The 19,809-nt window shown below is 36.9% G+C and overlaps 2 protein-coding genes across 9 annotated transcripts in view; both read left to right on the top strand.

The window, feature by feature from the left end:
* lrrc1 (leucine rich repeat containing 1) overlaps positions 1-19,809 on the top strand; it is a 593,918-nt gene that overhangs the window by 93,770 nt on the left and 480,339 nt on the right. The gene's annotated exons all lie outside the window — the stretch shown is intronic.
* mlip (muscular LMNA-interacting protein) overlaps positions 7,625-19,809 on the top strand; it is a 66,007-nt gene continuing 53,822 nt past the window's right edge. For all 8 annotated transcript variants that reach the window (XM_087278815.1, XM_087278823.1, XM_087278821.1 and 5 more), the window contains exon 1: positions 7,625-7,767. In XM_087278815.1, the coding sequence (XP_087134941.1) occupies positions 7,732-7,767 (36 nt within the window). In that variant the 5' untranslated portion in view covers positions 7,625-7,731. The remainder of the gene's footprint in view (positions 7,768-19,809) is intronic.

The following is a 19,809-nucleotide window of genomic DNA, read 5'->3' as shown; positions in this document are numbered from 1 at the left end:
AAGACTGAACTTTGAGCACCTAATATTGAGAAAAAGCCCCAATCAGAGAGGTGAATGTCTGCAGCCACGCCTCCATTTTCAGATGTCTCCGTTTTCCCCCCATCCACACTGATATGGAGCAGCAGCATTTTAAATCCCAAAATGGCCTCTTCAGCGTTACCAAAATGCTCCGTTTTCAAGGCTCGAAAACTTTGAGGAAGTGTGAATGGATAGCAAATCCAAAGCAAAACTTCTGCGTTTTAAACGGAACCGTATTAGTGTACACGGGGGCTGAGTGTGTAAGTGCATAGCGTATAGTGCGCCATTTGGGATGAATTGTTTATCCCGTTTGGAATGCACCAAAATTCGTATCCCTACTGTTGCCATGACAACATCCGGTCCAAACAAAAACAAAATCTGCGGGAACAGAAAAATATTTGGACCTAAAGCATCTGGGGACTCGTGTATCAACACTGCGTACGCACAAAAACTTTGCGTACGGCAAGTTTTACGATAACGTTTGGATTTACTAACGATGAAATTAACATGAGAATGTGCGTTGGTCCACGCCAGCCTCATGCCTGGCGTACGTGCATATCGTGCGTGTGTTTGCTTTATTTCCACTGGCGACTCCTAGAGGCAGTTATGTTAAATTGCACACTACAAAGTATCGCACCCACACATGTGAAAAACACTGCTATTCATTTATAATTGATGAAATGGGTTAATTGATACTATACATACATACATATATATATACATATATATATACATATATATATATATATATGTATATGTATATATATATATATGTATATGTATATATATATATATATATATATATATATGTATATATATATATGTATATATATATATATATATATATATATATATATATATATATATATATATATATATATGTGTATATATATATATATGTATATATGTATGTATATATATATATATGTATATATATATATATATATATATGTATATATATATATATATATATGTATATATATATATATATATATATATATATATATGTATATATATGTATATATATATATATATATATATATATATATATGTATATATATATATATATATATATATATATATATATATACTTTAGCCAATCAGTATAGTCAGACACATTCACGTCCACATGGTTTATGAGAATGACAGCCTTTGAGTATTTTTCCAGACACATTTACCTGCTAGAAGTTAATCAGATAACGTTTCTATGTTCCTTCTTAATGCCAACTGTGTAAATAATTATCGATAAGATGCTTACGATAAGCTGTTGTTTGTTTACCTTCAAGCTCTGCTTCCTTCAGGTGCTTGACGGTCGCGTGTGCCTGTGAAGCAGCCCGTGAGCGCCAGCACACACACACTTATCATGTACATCTCGACATGCAAAAGTGTTCCTCTATATGTTTCCATCAAAGTTGTTCACAATACAGATCCATCCGCAGAGTTTGTAATGTAGTCAAATGTTTACATATACAAGTGCTGCTGTTTAGAGCTCATTTCTGGTTAATGATGAATTTACCGCTATTTTGGAATGGATGTGTGATTGGTCTTTTCCGTAAAAATTCTGTAACGTCCTCGCCTGTGTGAACAGTGCTTTTTCTAAATTTACCGGTAAAGTTGTTCCGGATATTTACCGGTATCACTTTGTGAAAGGAGCTACTGTCAATGGTCGAATCTGAAGTCTCCAAGATGGTGGCCGGGTGCACGATGGGTGAGTGATGTATTTAAAGATATTATTCCAGCTAAGTTTTTATTTTTAAAAAATTTGACACTATTTATCTAACTGCATATCAGGAGGCCGCGGTTCTCCATTAAAGACGTGTCTGTTAACCCCCATCAACAACTCACAAACTGACCAAGAGCACAGATACAATGATGCCCATTCTCAGACAGTTGTAGAGCGGGCGATGGGGCAGCTGAAATGCCGGTGGCGCTGCCTTGATAAGAGCGGAGAGGTGCTGCTATACCGTCCTAACAAAGTGTTCCTCTAATACCTCTGTGTCTCCCACACACACAGATACTACTCCAGACAGTAAAGTGTCGCCAACAATTGAGGCAACTCTCTCCTCAAAGGGTGTTAGTTCAGCGATGTTCAGACCCCACTGCGTTAACCGCATCAGCTAGACTCTCCAACTCTTCTTTTGTTATTAATTGCGTAGGACAAACTTGCAAATGACACCATGTTTCTCCAGTCTACCTCCGATAGCAGCACCTCCAATTCACATTCTGTGAAGTTTCTCTTTTTGTTTGCTTTTGCCGTTGCTTTTTTGTTTGGTTTTGCTAAAGTGGAGTCATTACCATATTCATACGGGGGAGGAGGCAGGGAGGGGTTTTGCGCTCGTGCACGTGCGCTCAGTTTCACGTTAATTCGTATATACAAAGAGAATATGCGTGGGATTCTGCAAACACAGTGTTCTGATTTTTCTACTGCGTACACACATTTACAGCCTTGTCCGTATGCAATGTTTTAGTATGAATTCAACGCAACTCTTTGTACATGAGCTCTTCTTATTTAACCCAAACTTATTACTTATAACCCAAACTAACTCTTACGCCAGAAACCCCCGCACCGCCCGCTGAGATGATTGAGCTCCATTCCTCCAGACGCGTACGTGGTTCAGAACAACTGCAGGAGCTGGACGCTGCAGGTCGACGCACAGCAGAATAGTAAACAGATTTGTTTGGAAACACTCAGTGATTCATTATTTTGAAGTTGTACGCTGAATAAAGCAGGCGACTGAAGTACTGGGCTATGTTTACTGATTAGGCATGTCTGCTTTCGCCCTTCTTTTCTCATTTCTAACAGACTCCCCCGGCCTGTCTAAACTTTCCAGATTTCCAGCTTCGCAGAATTAAGTGAGCAGAACAGAGTGTGAACGCTTCATCACCATCAGCTTTTTCTGTAATTAATTTCAGATTCAGATCCCCGGAGCCCAAAATCGAACTATTGAGAAACTCGCCTTTAAAGTGTGGAGCCAGATCAGTCTCAAAAATAATACATTTGGAAAAAAACAACGTATAAATCCACAGTACAGTTCACATTTACACAATCCAATTTATGAATTAGAAACACAGTTCAATAATACAATATCCTCCTGCTTATTCTTTATTTACCGGGGGTCGCCACAGTGGAATGAACTACCAACTATTCCGGCATATGTTTTACACAGTGGATGGTTTACTCAGTTCCTCTATAGCGCATATGTTTAGACTGTGGGGGAAACCAGAGCACTCGGAGGAAACCCATGCGAAGGCAGGGAGAACATGCAAACTCCACATAGAAATGCCAACTGGCCCAGTCAGGACTTGAACCAGCAACCTTCTTGCTGTGAGACGACTGTGGTAATCACTGAGCCACTGAGCCACCCAAAACACAATTCATAAATATTTCCCCAAATCAATTGAATGTGTGCGTTTATGATGTGTATTTTAAAATTACAAATTAAATTTTGTAAATGTTAATTGTGTCTTCAATTCAATTCACCTTTATTTGTACAGCGCTTTTACAATGTAGATTGAGTCAAAGCAGCTTCACATAGAAGATCATAGTGAATTGAAACAGTGTCAGTTCAGTTTTCAGAGTTTAAGTTCAGTTCAGTTTAGCTCAGTTCAGTGTGGTTTAATAATCACTACTGAGAGTCCAAACACTGAAGAGCAAATCCATCAACGCACAGCTCTACAGATCCCTAAACCAACTCTTTAGCAGCAAGAACTATCTTAAACCAGCTCATGAGGAGCAAGAACTAGCTTAAACTAGCTTAAACCAGTTCATGGCCATTCATAACATTCTTAATCTAACTATCAATGAGCTAGAACCAGCTTAATTAAGCTCATGACCTGAAGAAGAAAAAAACAGCTTAAACCAGCTCATAGCCAGCAAGAACCAGCCTAAACCAACTCTTCAACAGCAAGTACTATCTTAAACCAGCTCACAATAAGCAAGAACTAGCTTAAACCAGTTCATAGCCATCCATAACCTTCTTAATCTAACTCTTGGCCAGCAAGAACCAGCTTTACCAAGCTCATGACCAGCAAGTGCAAGCTTAAACGAGCTCATGCCCACCAAGAACCAGCCTAAACCAACTCTTCAACAGCAAGTATTATCTTAAACCAGTTCCAGATGAGCAAGAACACCCTTAAACTAGCTTAAACCAGTTCATGGGCATCCATAACCCTCTTAATCTAACCCTTGGTCAGCTAGAACCATCTCAACCAAGCTCATGACCAGCAAAAAAAAAACAGCTTGAACCAGCTCATGGCCAGCAAGAACAAGCTTAAACCAGCTCATGACCAACAAGAACCAGCCTAAACCAACTCTTCAGCCAGTACTATCTTAAACCAGCTCATGATGAGGAAGAATCCAACTTAAACTAGCTTAAACCAGTCCATGGCCATGCATAACCTTCTTAATTTAACTCCTGACCAGCAAGAACCACCTTAAACCAACTCGTGGCCAGCAAAAACAGCTTAAACCAGCTTATGACCATCAAGAACTAGCTTAAACCAACTCTTGACCAGCAAAAACAAGTTCATGAACAATACGAAGCAGCCTAAACCAACTTCAACAGCAGGAACTATATTTTAACCAGCCCTTTATTAGCAAAAACTAGCTTACACTAGTTTAAACTAGTTTATGGCTATAAATAACCAACTTAAACTAGTTCATGGACATCAAAGACCAGCTTAAACTAACTCTTGACCAACAATAACCAGCTTAACCCAGCTCATAACCAGCACAAATAAGCTTAAACCAGCTCATGACAAACAAAAGCCAGCTTAAACCAACCTTTGACCAAGAACAAGCTTGAACCAGCTCATGTATGGCTGCATTTGGCCTTTATAACGAACACTATGGTGTGATGTCATTTCTTCCCGCGCCAGTAGCTGACCACTTATCTCTGTGTGTGTGGACGGCATTTCTGCTGTTAGCAGTTTGCCCAGTAGCTTTCCATGTACATCGGCAGACTTGAGACGCAGAGAGGAGTTGACCACAACGACGGGGTTTGAGCCTGGTGAAGAACGGTTCCAGAAAGCGGGTAAGATGAAAACACAAGCCAATGACAAATGACACTCGCAAGAGAAATTTGAGATCTGAACAAGCGTACACAGCGGCCTCTGGTGGATCTGCAAAAAAAAAAAAAAAAAACGTAGCTCCTGGGATATATTTGGCGCTCTCCAGAAATGTATATAGTGGTATGTTTTCAGGATGAGCCTGGGTTGTTGTTGTTTTTTTTTTATTGCAAATCTGATGAAAGCTTAAGTGCTTTTTTTATTCTCACTTGTAAGTCGCTTTAGATAAAAGCATCTGCTAAATGAGTAAATGTAAATGCAGCTGAGCTGCTGTGCAAAAGCAATGATTTAATCTTGAAGGATCAAGCGTGATGCAGGAGAACGACTTAACATACTAATACTAACAGCACAACACAGAGATCCTGAAGCGATTCTTTTGATTACACTTTACACCAAGGTTTTCTCACGTATTAATATTAGTTAGCGGATTAGCTTACAGTGTAATTATTTTTAACAGAATGCATTAACCTTGTCATATTACATATTATCAATGCAATGAATCATTTCATGGCATGCATTCCACACAAAGAAAATGAATGAATGAATGAATAATACTGCATAGCGATATTCAGTATAAGGGATGTTGCCTTAAGTCTTTGTTTGTCTTTGTTAATTCATTACACCATACCGCCGGATTAATCAGTTGAATAAAGGCCGTTTTACTGAACACACTCAACAGTGGTAGACCTCTAACCGTAAAGTCACAGTCTTTGCAGTTGATCAATGATACCTGACTCCAGCACAGTATCAGCACATTACTCTTCTACTGTAGATACGGCCTCACAATCAATTGCTCTCTATTGACTCTATACTGATTTCAAAATCTCTTGGTAGCGTTTATAAAGCGTCTGAAACTCTGCAAGCTGAAAATAAATACAGAAAACGCTGGCAGTGATGAACCGTTCACTCTCTGTTCTGCTCACTTAATTCTGCAGCTGGAAATCTGAAAAGTCAAGACAGGTCTGGAGTCTGTTAGGAATGAGAAAAGAAGAGCGTAAAATAGACAAACCACCCAAAGCCTAATCCGTAAACATAGCCCAGTACTTCAGTCGCCTGCTTTATTCAGCGTACAGCTTCACAATAATGAATCATCCAGTGTTTGAACATGAGTTATAGACGTTTTTCATGGCTGCGGCATGGCGGGCGCCTTAGCGACCAGCTTCTTCCGGTAGAATGCTAAAAACTTCCGTTCACAGCGTGTTCAACTGGTAATTTGCGCTCCGAAAATGGGTTTCAATAACGTTTTTATTGGATAACAGAGTGTTTTTGTGACACACAACTTAGAAATGTGTGTGTTAAAGCCGTTATAATCTGTCACATGTGGTTCAAGCACGTCAGAAATACGAGAAAAACGTTCTCCTAGTTCACGTGTCTGCCGTCAGAAATACTTTGTGTGTGTGCGTGCGTTCCCGGCCTGTCAGCTGTTAGCTCAGCGGCTCTTTAACACACACACTCACACACAGAGAGAGAGAGCAAACCAGAGTGCTGGCATGAAACTTAACAGGTATGAAAGTCGTGCAATTTACAAAAATGAGCAATAAAAGTCTGTTATTGATCCTCTGCTGCTGATTTGCTGTTCATTCTTATCGCGAGCCGTTTGTGTTTTATTTCGTGTGTTGTTTTCACCACGGTTTGTGTTTTTCTGTCATTTGGAAATGACACTAGCCTATATTTTCACTTTGTCAGCATTATTAAATCAGTGTGTCAGTGGGACAGTAAAGGCTACGTGTGTGTGTCAAACATTGTGGTGAACTACATTAGTTTGGGCTGGTTATATATTTGAAATAAAGAGAAAATGTTGACTTTAGCGATGACGAGGCTTCATTTAAACTGCAGAAGATGCCGTCTGACAACGAGGGGAAAATGCCTCACAGCAGCTGTTTTCCATCATATTAGATCGCATTTCTTTAAATGATCAGTCCAGGAGATGCTGCTGATGGACAACAGTGTTAGTTTAAAGAGGATAAAAGCAGGTAAAATAGATTAAAACTATCGTTTCAAAGCTGTCCAAATGTGACTGTTTACACACATCAGCTGCCGACCGGAAGTTCTTCGCATTCTCCTTGCGCATACACGCAAAGCATTATGGGTAATTTTGCATTCCAGGAAAAAGGTCTATAGGGGAATTGATGAACTAATATGGCCGTATAGTGTATGAGAATGTGAGAGTGTATGGGTGTTTCCCAGTACTGGGTTGCAGTCGGAAGGGCATCCGCTGTGTAAAACATATGCTGGAACAGTTGGCGGTTCATTCCGCTGTGGCGACCCCTGATGAATAAGCAACTAGGCTGAAGGAAAATGAAGGAACGAATGAAGAATCAATACTATTTATTTGCTTATTTATTTTTGCTCCTCTCTGCAGTCACTCCAGCTCCACAGCACTACTTGCACAGTCTCACGCTTATTACTTTTAGTGCAAGGAACTAAATGATCCCCCATCACAGGAAATGGTTCCAGTGATTGTTGTCAAGGGCTCCCCGCTGTCTGCTGTCTATTTGTGGCTCTCTGAGCTCTATAAATGGCGGTCAGAGCGAGAGAGAGAGAGAGTGATTTCGACACTCTCACTACACACACACACACACACGGGCCTTCACAATGACAGTATAGCAGCCTCTGTGCAAACACACTTTCAGCACAAGCAAAAACATGGCCTTGGAACAACCACACAGGACCTTGGGAAAGGTAAGTGGCTTGAAAACCTGGGGTTTGAAAAGAAGAAGCGCAATTATTGTGTGCTTTTCTTTGCTCGAGCGTTGGCTCCATTTAACTTTTCTTTTTGTGCGTGAAGTGTGTGATCGAGTTGGATTAGTCTTTTACTTTTCAATCTAATCCATCTCTCTGTGATGTTGGAGGTCTTTGGCAATGAATGAAGGACGTTAAAATAAACGTTCATGACGGTTAAATATTTGCTGCTGGAAGTTCATGGTCAGAACAACAACGTGGACGGGAACTGCACTGCACTGGTGACACTTTACAATAGGGTTACGTTAGTTAATACATTTACTGACATGAACAAACAATGAACATAACATTAATTACAGTACTTTTGTTAGTTATAGCATTAGTTAATGAAAATAAAGTCATTAATTGTTAGTTCATGTTAACTCACTGCTTGTTAACTAATGTTTACAAGCATTTGGATGGTAATAATGCAGTAATAAATACTGTACTATGAGTATTGTTCAATCTTAGTTCATATTAGTGAATGCATTAGCTAATGAAACCTTATTGTAAAGTGTAACCACTGCACTGACTATGTCATAATTAATCTGAGCATTAATTACTGATTTCTTATTACTAGCCACATCATTTATATGCTTGATATGCATGATTTAGTTTAGTTATTTTATTATTTTAATAAACTATTTTTAATTTGCTGTTGTACATTTTTGTTTTATTAACTTTATTTATTTTTTATTCATGGATTTAATCATTTTTGTTTAGTTTTTATTTTGTGGTCACATTTCTGTTTATTTAATTAATTAAAGTAAAAAGTAAAAACAAATACTGAATCCAAAACCGTAAAAAATGCAATAATTGAAAGAAAAAATGATGAGTTAAACATTTAGTGCTGATGAAATCTGAAAATGATTTTTTATTTTGTTTATTTTTTATTTATTTATTGTTTATTATTTATTCATGTTTTTTTATTAAGATTTATTTTTTATTTGTTTTTCTTATTTAATTGAATAAATTTTTTTATTATTATTTATTCATTTATTTTTTATTTAATTTGTTTCAGATAGGTTAGGATTAGATTTTAGATATGTTTTTCTTTATTTTTTTATTATTTTTAAATTAAATCTATTAATTTATTTTTTATTTATTTTTATTATTTATTCTTTTGTTTTTGTTTAATTAATTTCAGATTAATTGTTAGTTCATGTTAACTCACTGTGTATTAACTAATGTTTACAAGCATTTGGATGGTAATAATGCAGTAATCAATGCTGTACTATGAGTATTGTTCAATCTTAGTTCATATTAGTGAATGCATTAGCTAATGAAACCTTATTGTAAAGTGTAACCACTGCACTGACTGTTTATGTCATAATTAATCTGAGCATTCATTAATGATTTCTTATTACTAGCCACATCATTTATATGCTTGATATGCATGATTATGCTTAATATCAATGTTATATATGACATACAATATGTAAAGTTGACCCTGATTACCATAATAAGCCTTTAAATTGCACTTTAAGCTAAAGGCTCTCTTGCAAAAATAGCTAGAACAATATTATGCACTGTCATCATGGCAACGACGACATACATTGTTCATTAGAAATGAGTTTTTCAAATGGTTATGCTTCAAAATATGTTGGGAATATCTATAAAATAATATACCTTTCACGAGTGGGCTAATAATTTTGACTTCAACTGTTAAACACACAATATAATTAGTGACACTTTAGAATTGCATTTCATTTGATAGCATTCAAGATCTATTTTAACATTCTATTTTAGTTAAAGCTAATCTCGACATTTACTACTTAATTTACATGTGTAATTACATTAGTTATGCATGGTGAATGAACCAAGGTTATTATAGCTTTGCATTTTTTATTCAGTTTTTATTTAGTTTAGATATATTATTATTCATATATATATATATATATATATATATATATATATATATATATATATATATATATATAGTGATTAAGTTTTTATTGATTTTGATATATATATATATATATATATATATATATATATATATATATATATATATACATACATACGTACGTACGTACGTACGTACGTACGTATATATATATATATATATATATATATATATATATATATATATATATATATATATATATATAAAATTTAGTTTATATTAGTTAGTTATTTTAATAAACTATTTTTAATTTGCTGTACATTTGTGTTTTATTAACTTTATTTATTTTTTATTCATGGATTTAATCATTTTTGTTTAGTTTTTATTTTGTGGTCACATTTCTGTTTATTTAATTAATTAAAGTAAAAAGAAATTAAACAAATACTGAATCCAAAACCGTAAAAAATGCAAGAATTGAAAGAAAAAATTAAACATTTAGTGCTGATGAAATCTGAAAATGATTATTTATTTTGTTTATTTTTTATTTATTTATTGTTTATTATTTATTCATGTTTTTTATTAAGATTTGGTTTTCATTTATTTTTCTTATTTAATTGAATTACATTTTTTATTATTACTTATTCATTTATTTTTTATTTAATTTGTTTCAGATAGGTTAGGATTAGATTTTAGATAAGGTTAATTTCATTAATTAATCTGTTCATTAATAGTTTGGGTTACGGTTTAGTCTTATTTATTTTTTATTTATTTATTTATATATTTTTTATTATTTATTAATTTAATTTAATTTAATTAATTTCAAATAGGTTAGGGTTATATTTTAGATTTGTTTTTAGTTGATTTTTTTATTTAGTTTAATAATTTATTTTTGTTATTTCTTATTTTTATTTAAATAATTTTAGATTAATAGGTAAGTGTTAGATTTTAGATTTGGTTTTTTAAGTTTAGTTTAATTTAACGTGATTTAGTTTAGATTGTGATTGATTTTGGCCAATAAATTTAGTTTTTGTCTTACCTGTTATAACCCTGTTATGATCACTATAGGTTAAACCGGTCAAACTATGTTGCTCATTAGCTGATGCATTAACTAATACAACCACAAATGAGACCTCATTTTACACTATTAAAATTTAAATTACCAATCAAAAGTCCCATTTACTTTTTAAGTAGGACTACACAATAACAAGAACCTATCAATGTTTAAATGATGTATAACAATATTAATCATGACATAATTTGAGTGTTTACTATGTTTAATTGACTTGTATTAGCACTGAGTGTTACGTGAGTGTTGTATTTCCTCTGCCTCGTGTGTGTGTGTGTGTGTGTGTGTGTGTGTTGCATAAGTTATATTTATCTATGAGGCATCATGCAAGGCGCTTCACATTTGGCTCTTCGTTTAGTGCCAGTTTTTAATAACTGAGGCGAGTTACTGTAAAATACTTCACAATTACTGTGTAATGTCTCCCAAAACTTCCCTCTTTAGGCTTTGGTCATATTTTTGGTGACTGTCGCTTTAAATGCAAATGAGATTGTGCTCTTTTTTGACGAGGACAGAGCTACAAACGCCTGTGTGTCAGCATAGTGGCAGATTTAAAAACAAGACTAACATCCTATGCTAATGAGGGAGAGATGGTCACTAGTGGGCGGGGCTTTCCCCCTCTGATGACACGTACAATGGGAGAACGTCAATCAAAGTGTTTCTGCAGACTGTGCCATTATTAAAGTGAGACAATGAATTCATTTGACTCTTGGTTTAGTGTCAGTTTTGAATTTGCTTTTAGTAACTAAGGAGAGTTACTGTGAAAAATAGCTTCACAAACATTGCAAAAACAACACCCGGACAGTTCTCTGGAAATTTCTCAGAGCACAGCGATGCGTCTGATGAAAGGGTTAAGAAAAAAAACAGAGTTGTAGAGGAACTACAGGCACTCTGAGCATTGTAAATAAAGCCCTGCTAGTGTTTGATGCAGTCTCTTATCATATGCTGAAGCCCACAGGCCCCTGACAGCGCTTTGCTCTTTGATTCTTGCCAGGAAACTGCATGTGGTCACTGTGTGTGCAGGTTAAAACCTCCTCCAGAAGCCAGAGACACACCCGCACGTGGCTTTTCAACCCCCACTGTTGACATGCTATAGCATTTATGCAAACTTAACTCTCTGGCATGCAAAACATGTGGCTTTGGTTTGCTGCCGCAGATATTCTGGTTTGGCTTATGCTGCCACCCACGACAAACTTTACTCTGTAGACAACAACTTCTGAATCAGACATTAATGCTCACGGCAAATCCAAAAGCCATTTGAGGCAGGACGGAATGAAAATAGATGGTTATTTACAGTGCAAACGGATAACAAGGCCAGCTGTTAGACTGAAAAGGTCAGAACAATCATGACAAAAAGATAATATAGCAAGATATTAACCCTCTGATGCCCACATTTTATTTTCATAAAAAAATCTCAATGTGGTCATCGTTTATTTTTAAGCATAATTTGCGCTATTAGCAAACCACATCCGTATCACCCTGCAGCCTAAGAGCGGTTACCTACTGAAGCTAAGCAGGGCTGAGCCTGGTCAGTACCTGGATGAGAGACCACATGGGTGAGGCCAGCAGGGGGCGCTCAAACTGCAGTCTGTGTGAGTCCTAATGCCCCAGTATAGTCAAGGGGACAATATACTGTCAGGTAACACTGTCTTTCGGATGAGACGTTAAACTGAGGTCCTAACTCAATGTGTTGTCATTAAAATCTTATGGCAGTCCTGGTAAAGAGTAGGGGTTTAACCCTGGTGTTCTGGCCAAATTCCCTCTTTAAGCCCTTACCCATGGCCTCCCAGTCATCCCCATCCACTGAATTGGCTCTGTCACTGTCTCTCTACTAGACCTATAGCTGGTGTGAGAAATAGTGAAATAGTGTTTGAAGTGTCCTGTATATAGTGTTTGAAGTGTCCTGTATATAGTGTTTGAAGTATATAGTGTTTGAAGTGTCCTGTATATAGTGTTTGAAGTGTCCTGTATACAGTGTTTGAAGTGTCCTGTATATAGTGTTTGAAGTGTCCTGTATATAGTGTTTGAAGTGTCCTGTATACAGTGTTTGAAGTGTCCTGTATATAGTGTTTGAAGTGTCCTGTATATAGTGTTTGAAGTGTCCTGTATATAGTGTTTGAAGTGTCCTGTATATAGTGTTTGAAGTGTCCTGTATACAGTGTTTGAAGTGTCCTGTATATAGTGTTTGAAGTGTCCTGTATATAGTGTTTGAAGGGCCCTTTATATAGTGTTTGAAGTGTCCTGTATATAGTGTTTGAAGTGTCCTGTATATAGTGTTTGAAGTGTCCTGTATACAGTGTTTGAAGTGTCCTGTATACAGTGTTTGAAGTGTCCTGTATATAGTGTTTGAAGTGTCCTGTATATAGTGTTTGAAGTGTCCTGTATACAGTGTTTGAAGTGTCCTGTATACAGTGTTTGAAGTGTCCTGTATACAGTGTTTGAAGTGTCCTGTATACAGTGTTTGAAGTGTCCTGTATATACGTGTTTGAAGTGTCCTGTATATACGTGTTTGAAGTGTCCTGTATATAGTGTTTGAAGTGTCCTGTATATAGTGTTTGAAGTGTCCTGTATACAGTTTTTGAAGTGTCCTGTATATAGTGTTTGAAGTGTCCTGTATACAGTGTTTGAAGTGTCCTGTATACAGTGTTTGAAGTGTCCTGTATACAGTGTTTGAAGTGTCCTGTATACAGTGTTTGAAGTGTCCTGTATACAGTGTTTGAAGTGTCCTGTATATAGTGTTTGAAGTGTCCTGTATATACGTGTTTGAAGTGTCCTGTATACAGTGTTTGAAGTGTCCTGTATATAGTGTTTGAAGTGTCCTGTATACAGTGTTTGAAGTGTCCTGTATATACGTGTTTGAAGTGTCCTGTATATACGTGTTTGAAGTGTCCTGTATATAGTGTTTGAAGTGTCCTGTATATAGTGTTTGAAGTGTCCTGTATACAGTTTTTGAAGTGTCCTGTATATAGTGTTTGAAGTGTCCTGTATACAGTGTTTGAAGTGTCCTGTATATAGTGTTTGAAGTGTCCTGTATACAGTGTTTGAAGTGTCCTGTATACAGTGTTTGAAGTGTCCTGTATACAGTGTTTGAAGTGTCCTGTATACAGTGTTTGAAGTGTCCTGTATACAGTGTTTGAAGTGTCCTGTATATAGTGTTTGAAGTGTCCTGTATATACGTGTTTGAAGTGTCCTGTATACAGTGTTTGAAGTGTCCTGTATATAGTGTTTGAAGTGTCCTGTATACAGTGTTTGAAGTGTCCTGTATATAGTGTTTGAAGTGTCCTGTATACAGTGTTTGAAGTGTCCTGTATACAGTGTTTGAAGTGTCCTGTATATAGTGTTTGAAGTGTCCTGTATACAGTGTTTGAAGTGTCCTGTATATAGTGTTTGAAGTGTCCTGTATACAGTGTTTGAAGTGTCCTGTATATAGTGTTTGAAGTGTCCTGTATACAGTGTTTGAAGTGTCCTGTATACAGTGTTTGAAGTGTCCTGTATACAGTGTTTGAAGTGTCCTGTATATAGTGTTTGAAGTGTCCTGTATATACGTGTTTGAAGTGTCCTGTATACAGTGTTTGAAGTGTCCTGTATATAGTGTTTGAAGTGTCCTGTATACAGTGTTTGAAGTGTCCTGTATATAGTGTTTGAAGTGTCCTGTATACAGTGTTTGAAGTGTCCTGTATACAGTGTTTGAAGTGTCCTGTATACAGTGTTTGAAGTGTCCTGTATACAGTTTTTAAAGTGTCCTGTATATAGTGTTTGAAGTGTCCTGTATATACGTGTTTGAAGTGTCCTGTATATAGTGTTTGAAGTGTCCTGTATATACGTGTTTGAAGTGTCCTGTATACAGTGTTTGAAGTGTCCTGTATATAGTGTTTGAAGTGTCCTGTATATACGTGTTTGAAGTGTCCTGTATATACGTGTTTGAAGTGTCCTGTATATACGTGTTTGAAGTGTCCTGTATATACGTGTTTGAAGTGTCCTGTATATACGTGTTTGAAGTGTCCTGTATACAGTGTTTGAACTGTCCTGTATACAGTGTTTGAAGTGTCCTGTATACAGTGTTTGAAGTGTCCTGTATACAGTTTTTAAAGTGTCCTGTATATAGTGTTTGAAGTGTCCTGTATATACGTGTTTGAAGTGTCCTGTATATACGTGTTTGAAGTGTCCTGTATATACGTGTTTGAAGTGTCCTGTATACAGTTTTTAAAGTGTCCTGTATATAGTGTTTGAAGTGTCCTGTATATACGTGTTTGAAGTGTCCTGTATATACGTGTTTGAAGTGTCCTGTATATACGTGTTTGAAGTGTCCTGTATATACGTGTTTGAAGTGTCCTGTATATACGTGTTTGAAGTGTCCTGTATACAGTGTTTGAAGTGTCCTGTATATAGTGTTTGAAGTGTCCTGTATATAGTGTTTGAAGTGTCCTGTATACAGTGTTTGAAGTGTCCTGTATACAGTGTTTGAAGTGTCCTGTATACATTGTTTGAAGTGTCCTGTATACAGTTTTTAAAGTGTCCTGTATATAGTGTTTGAAGTGTCCTGTATATACGTGTTTGAAGTGTCCTGTATATAGTGTTTGAAGTGTCCTGTATACAGTGTTTGAAGTGTCCTGTATACAGTGTTTGAAGTGTCCTGTATACAGTGTTTGAAGTGTCCTGTATATAGTGTTTGAAGTGTCCTGTATATAGTGTTTGAAGTGTATACTGTATATTATTAGTGGGCATAGATAAATTTGTTTAATCTAGATTAATCTCGGGACTAATCTAGATTAAAATGGCTCGTTTGATTTCCGCCGAAGGCCTTCAAAATATGTGAGCTACCCAAAAAATCAAGTGTTTAAGAACGGGTTTCTCAAGCCAGGTGTCTCATTAGACCAGAGGCTCATCTCCTGTTTCCAAAATGCATCACAAACTGCTTGAGAAACTGTTCTACTATGATAATTGGTGGTAAAAATAAATGATGTTCAATGAGATATTAACTGTTTATGATGTAAGACATGAATGTTAAACTGTAGGCCTACATAAACTCAGATAAGCAGGCATGGGTCAGAGGCAGGCGGCGTGGGTCAAAGGAGAGAGACCAGAATGGGTTCGGGGCAGGCGGCGTGGATCAAAGTCGAGGTACAAGGCAGGGTTCAAGGCAGGCAAGGCAAGGTCAAGGGACAGTCCGGATAATAACGGGGAGATCAGGCAAGGAGATGAACGCTCAGAAATGTCAGTAAGGGCAGAACAAGACTTCGCCCTGGAGTGAGTGTTTGGACTGCTTATATGTGTGTGTGTGGTGATCAGTGAGATAGATGTGCTGCAGGTGCGTTGCAATCAGTGTCTGAAGATGATGTAATGGTTAGAAGTCTGGCGATGGTGACCTCTGCTGGCCAGCGAGGGGAATGACTGGGACCAAGTCGGTGACAGTTCCCAATTGAAATAGACAGCTGAAAATGCTGTCGTGCAAATATAGCAATTGTTAATTGTAATATATGTCCGAGTGAACACTAGAAAGGGAATTTGCCTCAGTTATGGAAAGTTCAAGCTAAAGTGCATCTTTAGGCATGCTGCATATTGAATTGAGTGTCATAGAGCATCTGCTAGATCATATACATGGGCAGAATGTTGCTATGCAACAGACATAATGATCGGCTCAGGCTGCTGTGCTGTCATATGGTGAACAGATGTTTGCATCATATAGCGTTAACCAGCACTTTTAATGACAGCTTCATCAAATCAAGTCAATTTCTCAGCAGCTATAAGTCTGATTAATCTGTAATGCTAATGTGGACGTCAATAGATACAAAGATCAACAGTAAAGGTTATACTGAAAAAAAAAAACTCTTAAGATTTACTTTAAAAAACTTCAAGTGGTTGATTTAGGTAGCTCTGATGTCCAGTAAAGTCTAGACACGCTTTCAGCCGGAAGTGCGATATTTATATTTATATATTTATATATAAAACTGGTTTTATAGGGGTTTTGCCATTTCCAGCATGGTCTTAGCTGGTATATATAATGTTTATATATAACATATATAATGTTAAACATATATAATGTTTTTATTATTATTATTATTTATTTGTTCAGATTTTTTTTTACATCCCAATTGTATATTTTTTAATACCCAGTTGTATTTAAAGAAAAGGTATGCTGAATAAAAGGTCTATGTATACAGGTATGTTTGGCTTTTGACACATTATTTAAAATATCTGGCTAAGAAATAGCTATAACGCTTGTTTTTTTATTTTTGGCGGGACCACAGATCCCCAACAGCACAGAAGGGTTAAGCAAGCTGATGTTGCATCTGTGTTTTGGACACAACACACTGTCCTGGGACAAACACACCCCATTGCTTGGGAATGGGCTGGAAATCTGAGCCTGCACGGAACGGTATGATCCACATAACACTGGGCTACAGAGAGCACAGAGGAGAGATTTTATGTGCGAGTAGGAGATGCCCGCCGAGGTCTTTGACTGCTTCTGTTTGTTTGTGACTTTCTCTGTGTCTGTGCTGCTGACACTGCAGGGGTACCGAAAGCTCTGCGTGAAGCCCACTTTTGTGGATGCGAGATGTAGGTGTACAAGATTCTGTGTAGTGCTTAAAACGCGAAGACTAAATTCCTGATTTGCTCTCTAATCACTCTGGAACTGCAGGGAAGTGTTGAATTTAATGAAACCCAAACACACAGCTCCAACGCCACCTCTAGTGCTGTTTGTGTTCTAGTGCATTAATAGTTCTTCTTTAAAGTCCTTCTCTGAGATGTATGGACCCTTTTCACATAATATTTTAATCTGATTCATTCATTTACCTTCAGCCTAATCCCTGATTTTTCAGAGGCCACCACAGTGGAATGAACCGCCAACTATTTCAGCATGTTTACGCAGCTTCCAGCTGTAACCCAGCATACACTAGTCTCCTATAGTGCATGTGTTTGGAATGTGAGGGAAACCTGAGCACCTGGTGGGAAACCACGGGAACATGGGGAGAACATGCAAACTCCACACAGAAACCCTAACTGGCCTAGCCGGGACTCGAACCAGCGATCTTCTTGCTGTGAGGCGACAATGCTAACCACTGAGCCGCCGTGTCGCCTTTCTATAACATCGATTCCTTCGATTTAGCTCCAGACTGACTGACGCTTGGCCGAAACGTTGGAAATCCCCTGCTAAGCTTAATTAGTCAAGCAATGATTGGCTAAATCCCTGTGTATTCACACCTTCTTAAAGATTGTCTTGCGCAAATTATATGATAAATTACAAATGAATTCCTTTATCTGGATTAGCTCTGCGCGTGTGATGTACGCTGCATTTTAAGTGATAATTAACGGCTTGTTTTGATGGAAATATCTGGAGAGGATGAGATAAAGGGACTTGCAGCTGACTGAGTGACAGAAAATATGGGTAAACAGACCTAAAAAGAATTATTTTCAGAGCTATGAACATGTTTGTGAGCGAAGTGTGAATGAACTATTGCTCTGGAGAGTGATTCATTTGATTTAATGTGGCAGTGAATTTGACTAATGGGGGATTTATGGGCAATGCCATTGTGAAATGTGTAAAGTAAAAATACATATTGTAAGTTAAATACTCACACTTATGGGTTTTTATGGTTTGATTTTTTCTATTTAAATAAATAAAGGATTGAGAGGCGCACTATGTACAGTTGAGGTCAGAATTATTAGCCCCTCTGAATACTTTTCCCCAATTTCTGTTTAACGGAGTGAAGATTATTTCAGCACATTTCTAAATATAATAGTTTTAATAACTGATTTATTTTATCTTTGCCATGATGACAGCACATAATATTAGACTAGATATTCTTCAAGACACTAGTATTCATCTTTAAAGGCTAACTAGGTTAAATAGGGTAAAGTTATGGTAAATAAGCAAGTCATTGTATAACAGTGTTGGTTCTAGTTTAAATGGCACCCCATGGGGCCCCATCCCCCAAGAATTAAAGACACTATGAGGTTGACTTTATATATATTTTAAATATTTGAATATATATTTTAAATATAAACATTTAAAATATTATTAGGGCGACGCAGTGGCGCAGTAGATAGTGCTGTCGCCTCACAGCAAGAAGGTTGCTGATTCGAGCCTCGGCTGGGTCAGTTGGCGTTTCTGTGTGGAGTTTGCGTGAGTTTCATCCGGGTGCTCCGGTTTCCCCCACAGTCCAAACACATGCAGTACAGGTGAATTGGGTAGGCTAAATTGTCCATAGTGTATGAATGTGAATGAGTGTGTGTGTGTGGATGTTTCCCAGAGATGGGTTGCAGCTGGAAGGGCATCCACTGCGTAAAAACGTGCTGGATAAGTTGGCGGTTCATTCCGCTGTGGCAACCCCGGATTAATAAAGGGACTAAGCCGACAAGAAAAGGAATGAAAGAAAATAATCATTAAAAATACATTTAAATAAATTTATTTATTTTCGATAAACAAACACTTTGTTTATTATTATTATTATTATTATACAATTAATATTCTAAGTAAATTACAGAAATTAACCCTAAATGTAACTAAAAAACAATGTAAAGACACAACTGGAGTAATATGCAACCCAGTGTCATCCTAAAAGACGGCAGGGAGGTACATATTTTTGCAGTTTTTGTTTTCGCAAATCAACGAGAGGCTGCTGTGTGCGCTTTTCATTTGTCAAATTTCTTTTGCATGTGCCGTTCGCGGCCGCTGTTCTTGCGTAAACTCACCAGAGGCCTGCTGTTTAGACTGCCTGCCCGACCAACCAATCGATCGACCCACCCTCCTCCTTCCCTAAACCCAACCAATTTTACCAATAGACAGAAGCTAACATGGGACTACGTTATCAGAATGAGCCTGGGTTGGTAATATTCTAAGACTTTTGCATAAATATTAATAACGACAGGTCTACAGAATACAAATAATATATGTTTTATGTAATTATCTGTTGTCTTAGACTTGATTCATAGCCATGAATTAATGTTATAAAGTCTTAGCTATATCCCTTACTGAATATTCCTCCTTTCTGCTTCACATCCATGCCTAGTCAAAGTAACATCATCATCATCATCATCATCATCATCATATGATGTAAACTTTAGTTTTGTCAAATGGCTTTCTGGACATATG

Source organism: Danio rerio, chromosome 13 (assembly GCF_052040795.2).
Source record: "Danio rerio strain M-AB ecotype USA chromosome 13, GRCz13ab, whole genome shotgun sequence".
Classification (NCBI taxonomy): domain Eukaryota; kingdom Metazoa; phylum Chordata; class Actinopteri; order Cypriniformes; family Danionidae; genus Danio; species Danio rerio.
The sequence above is the reverse complement of the archived record's forward strand: the minus strand, read 5'-3'. Positions and strand labels throughout refer to the sequence as shown.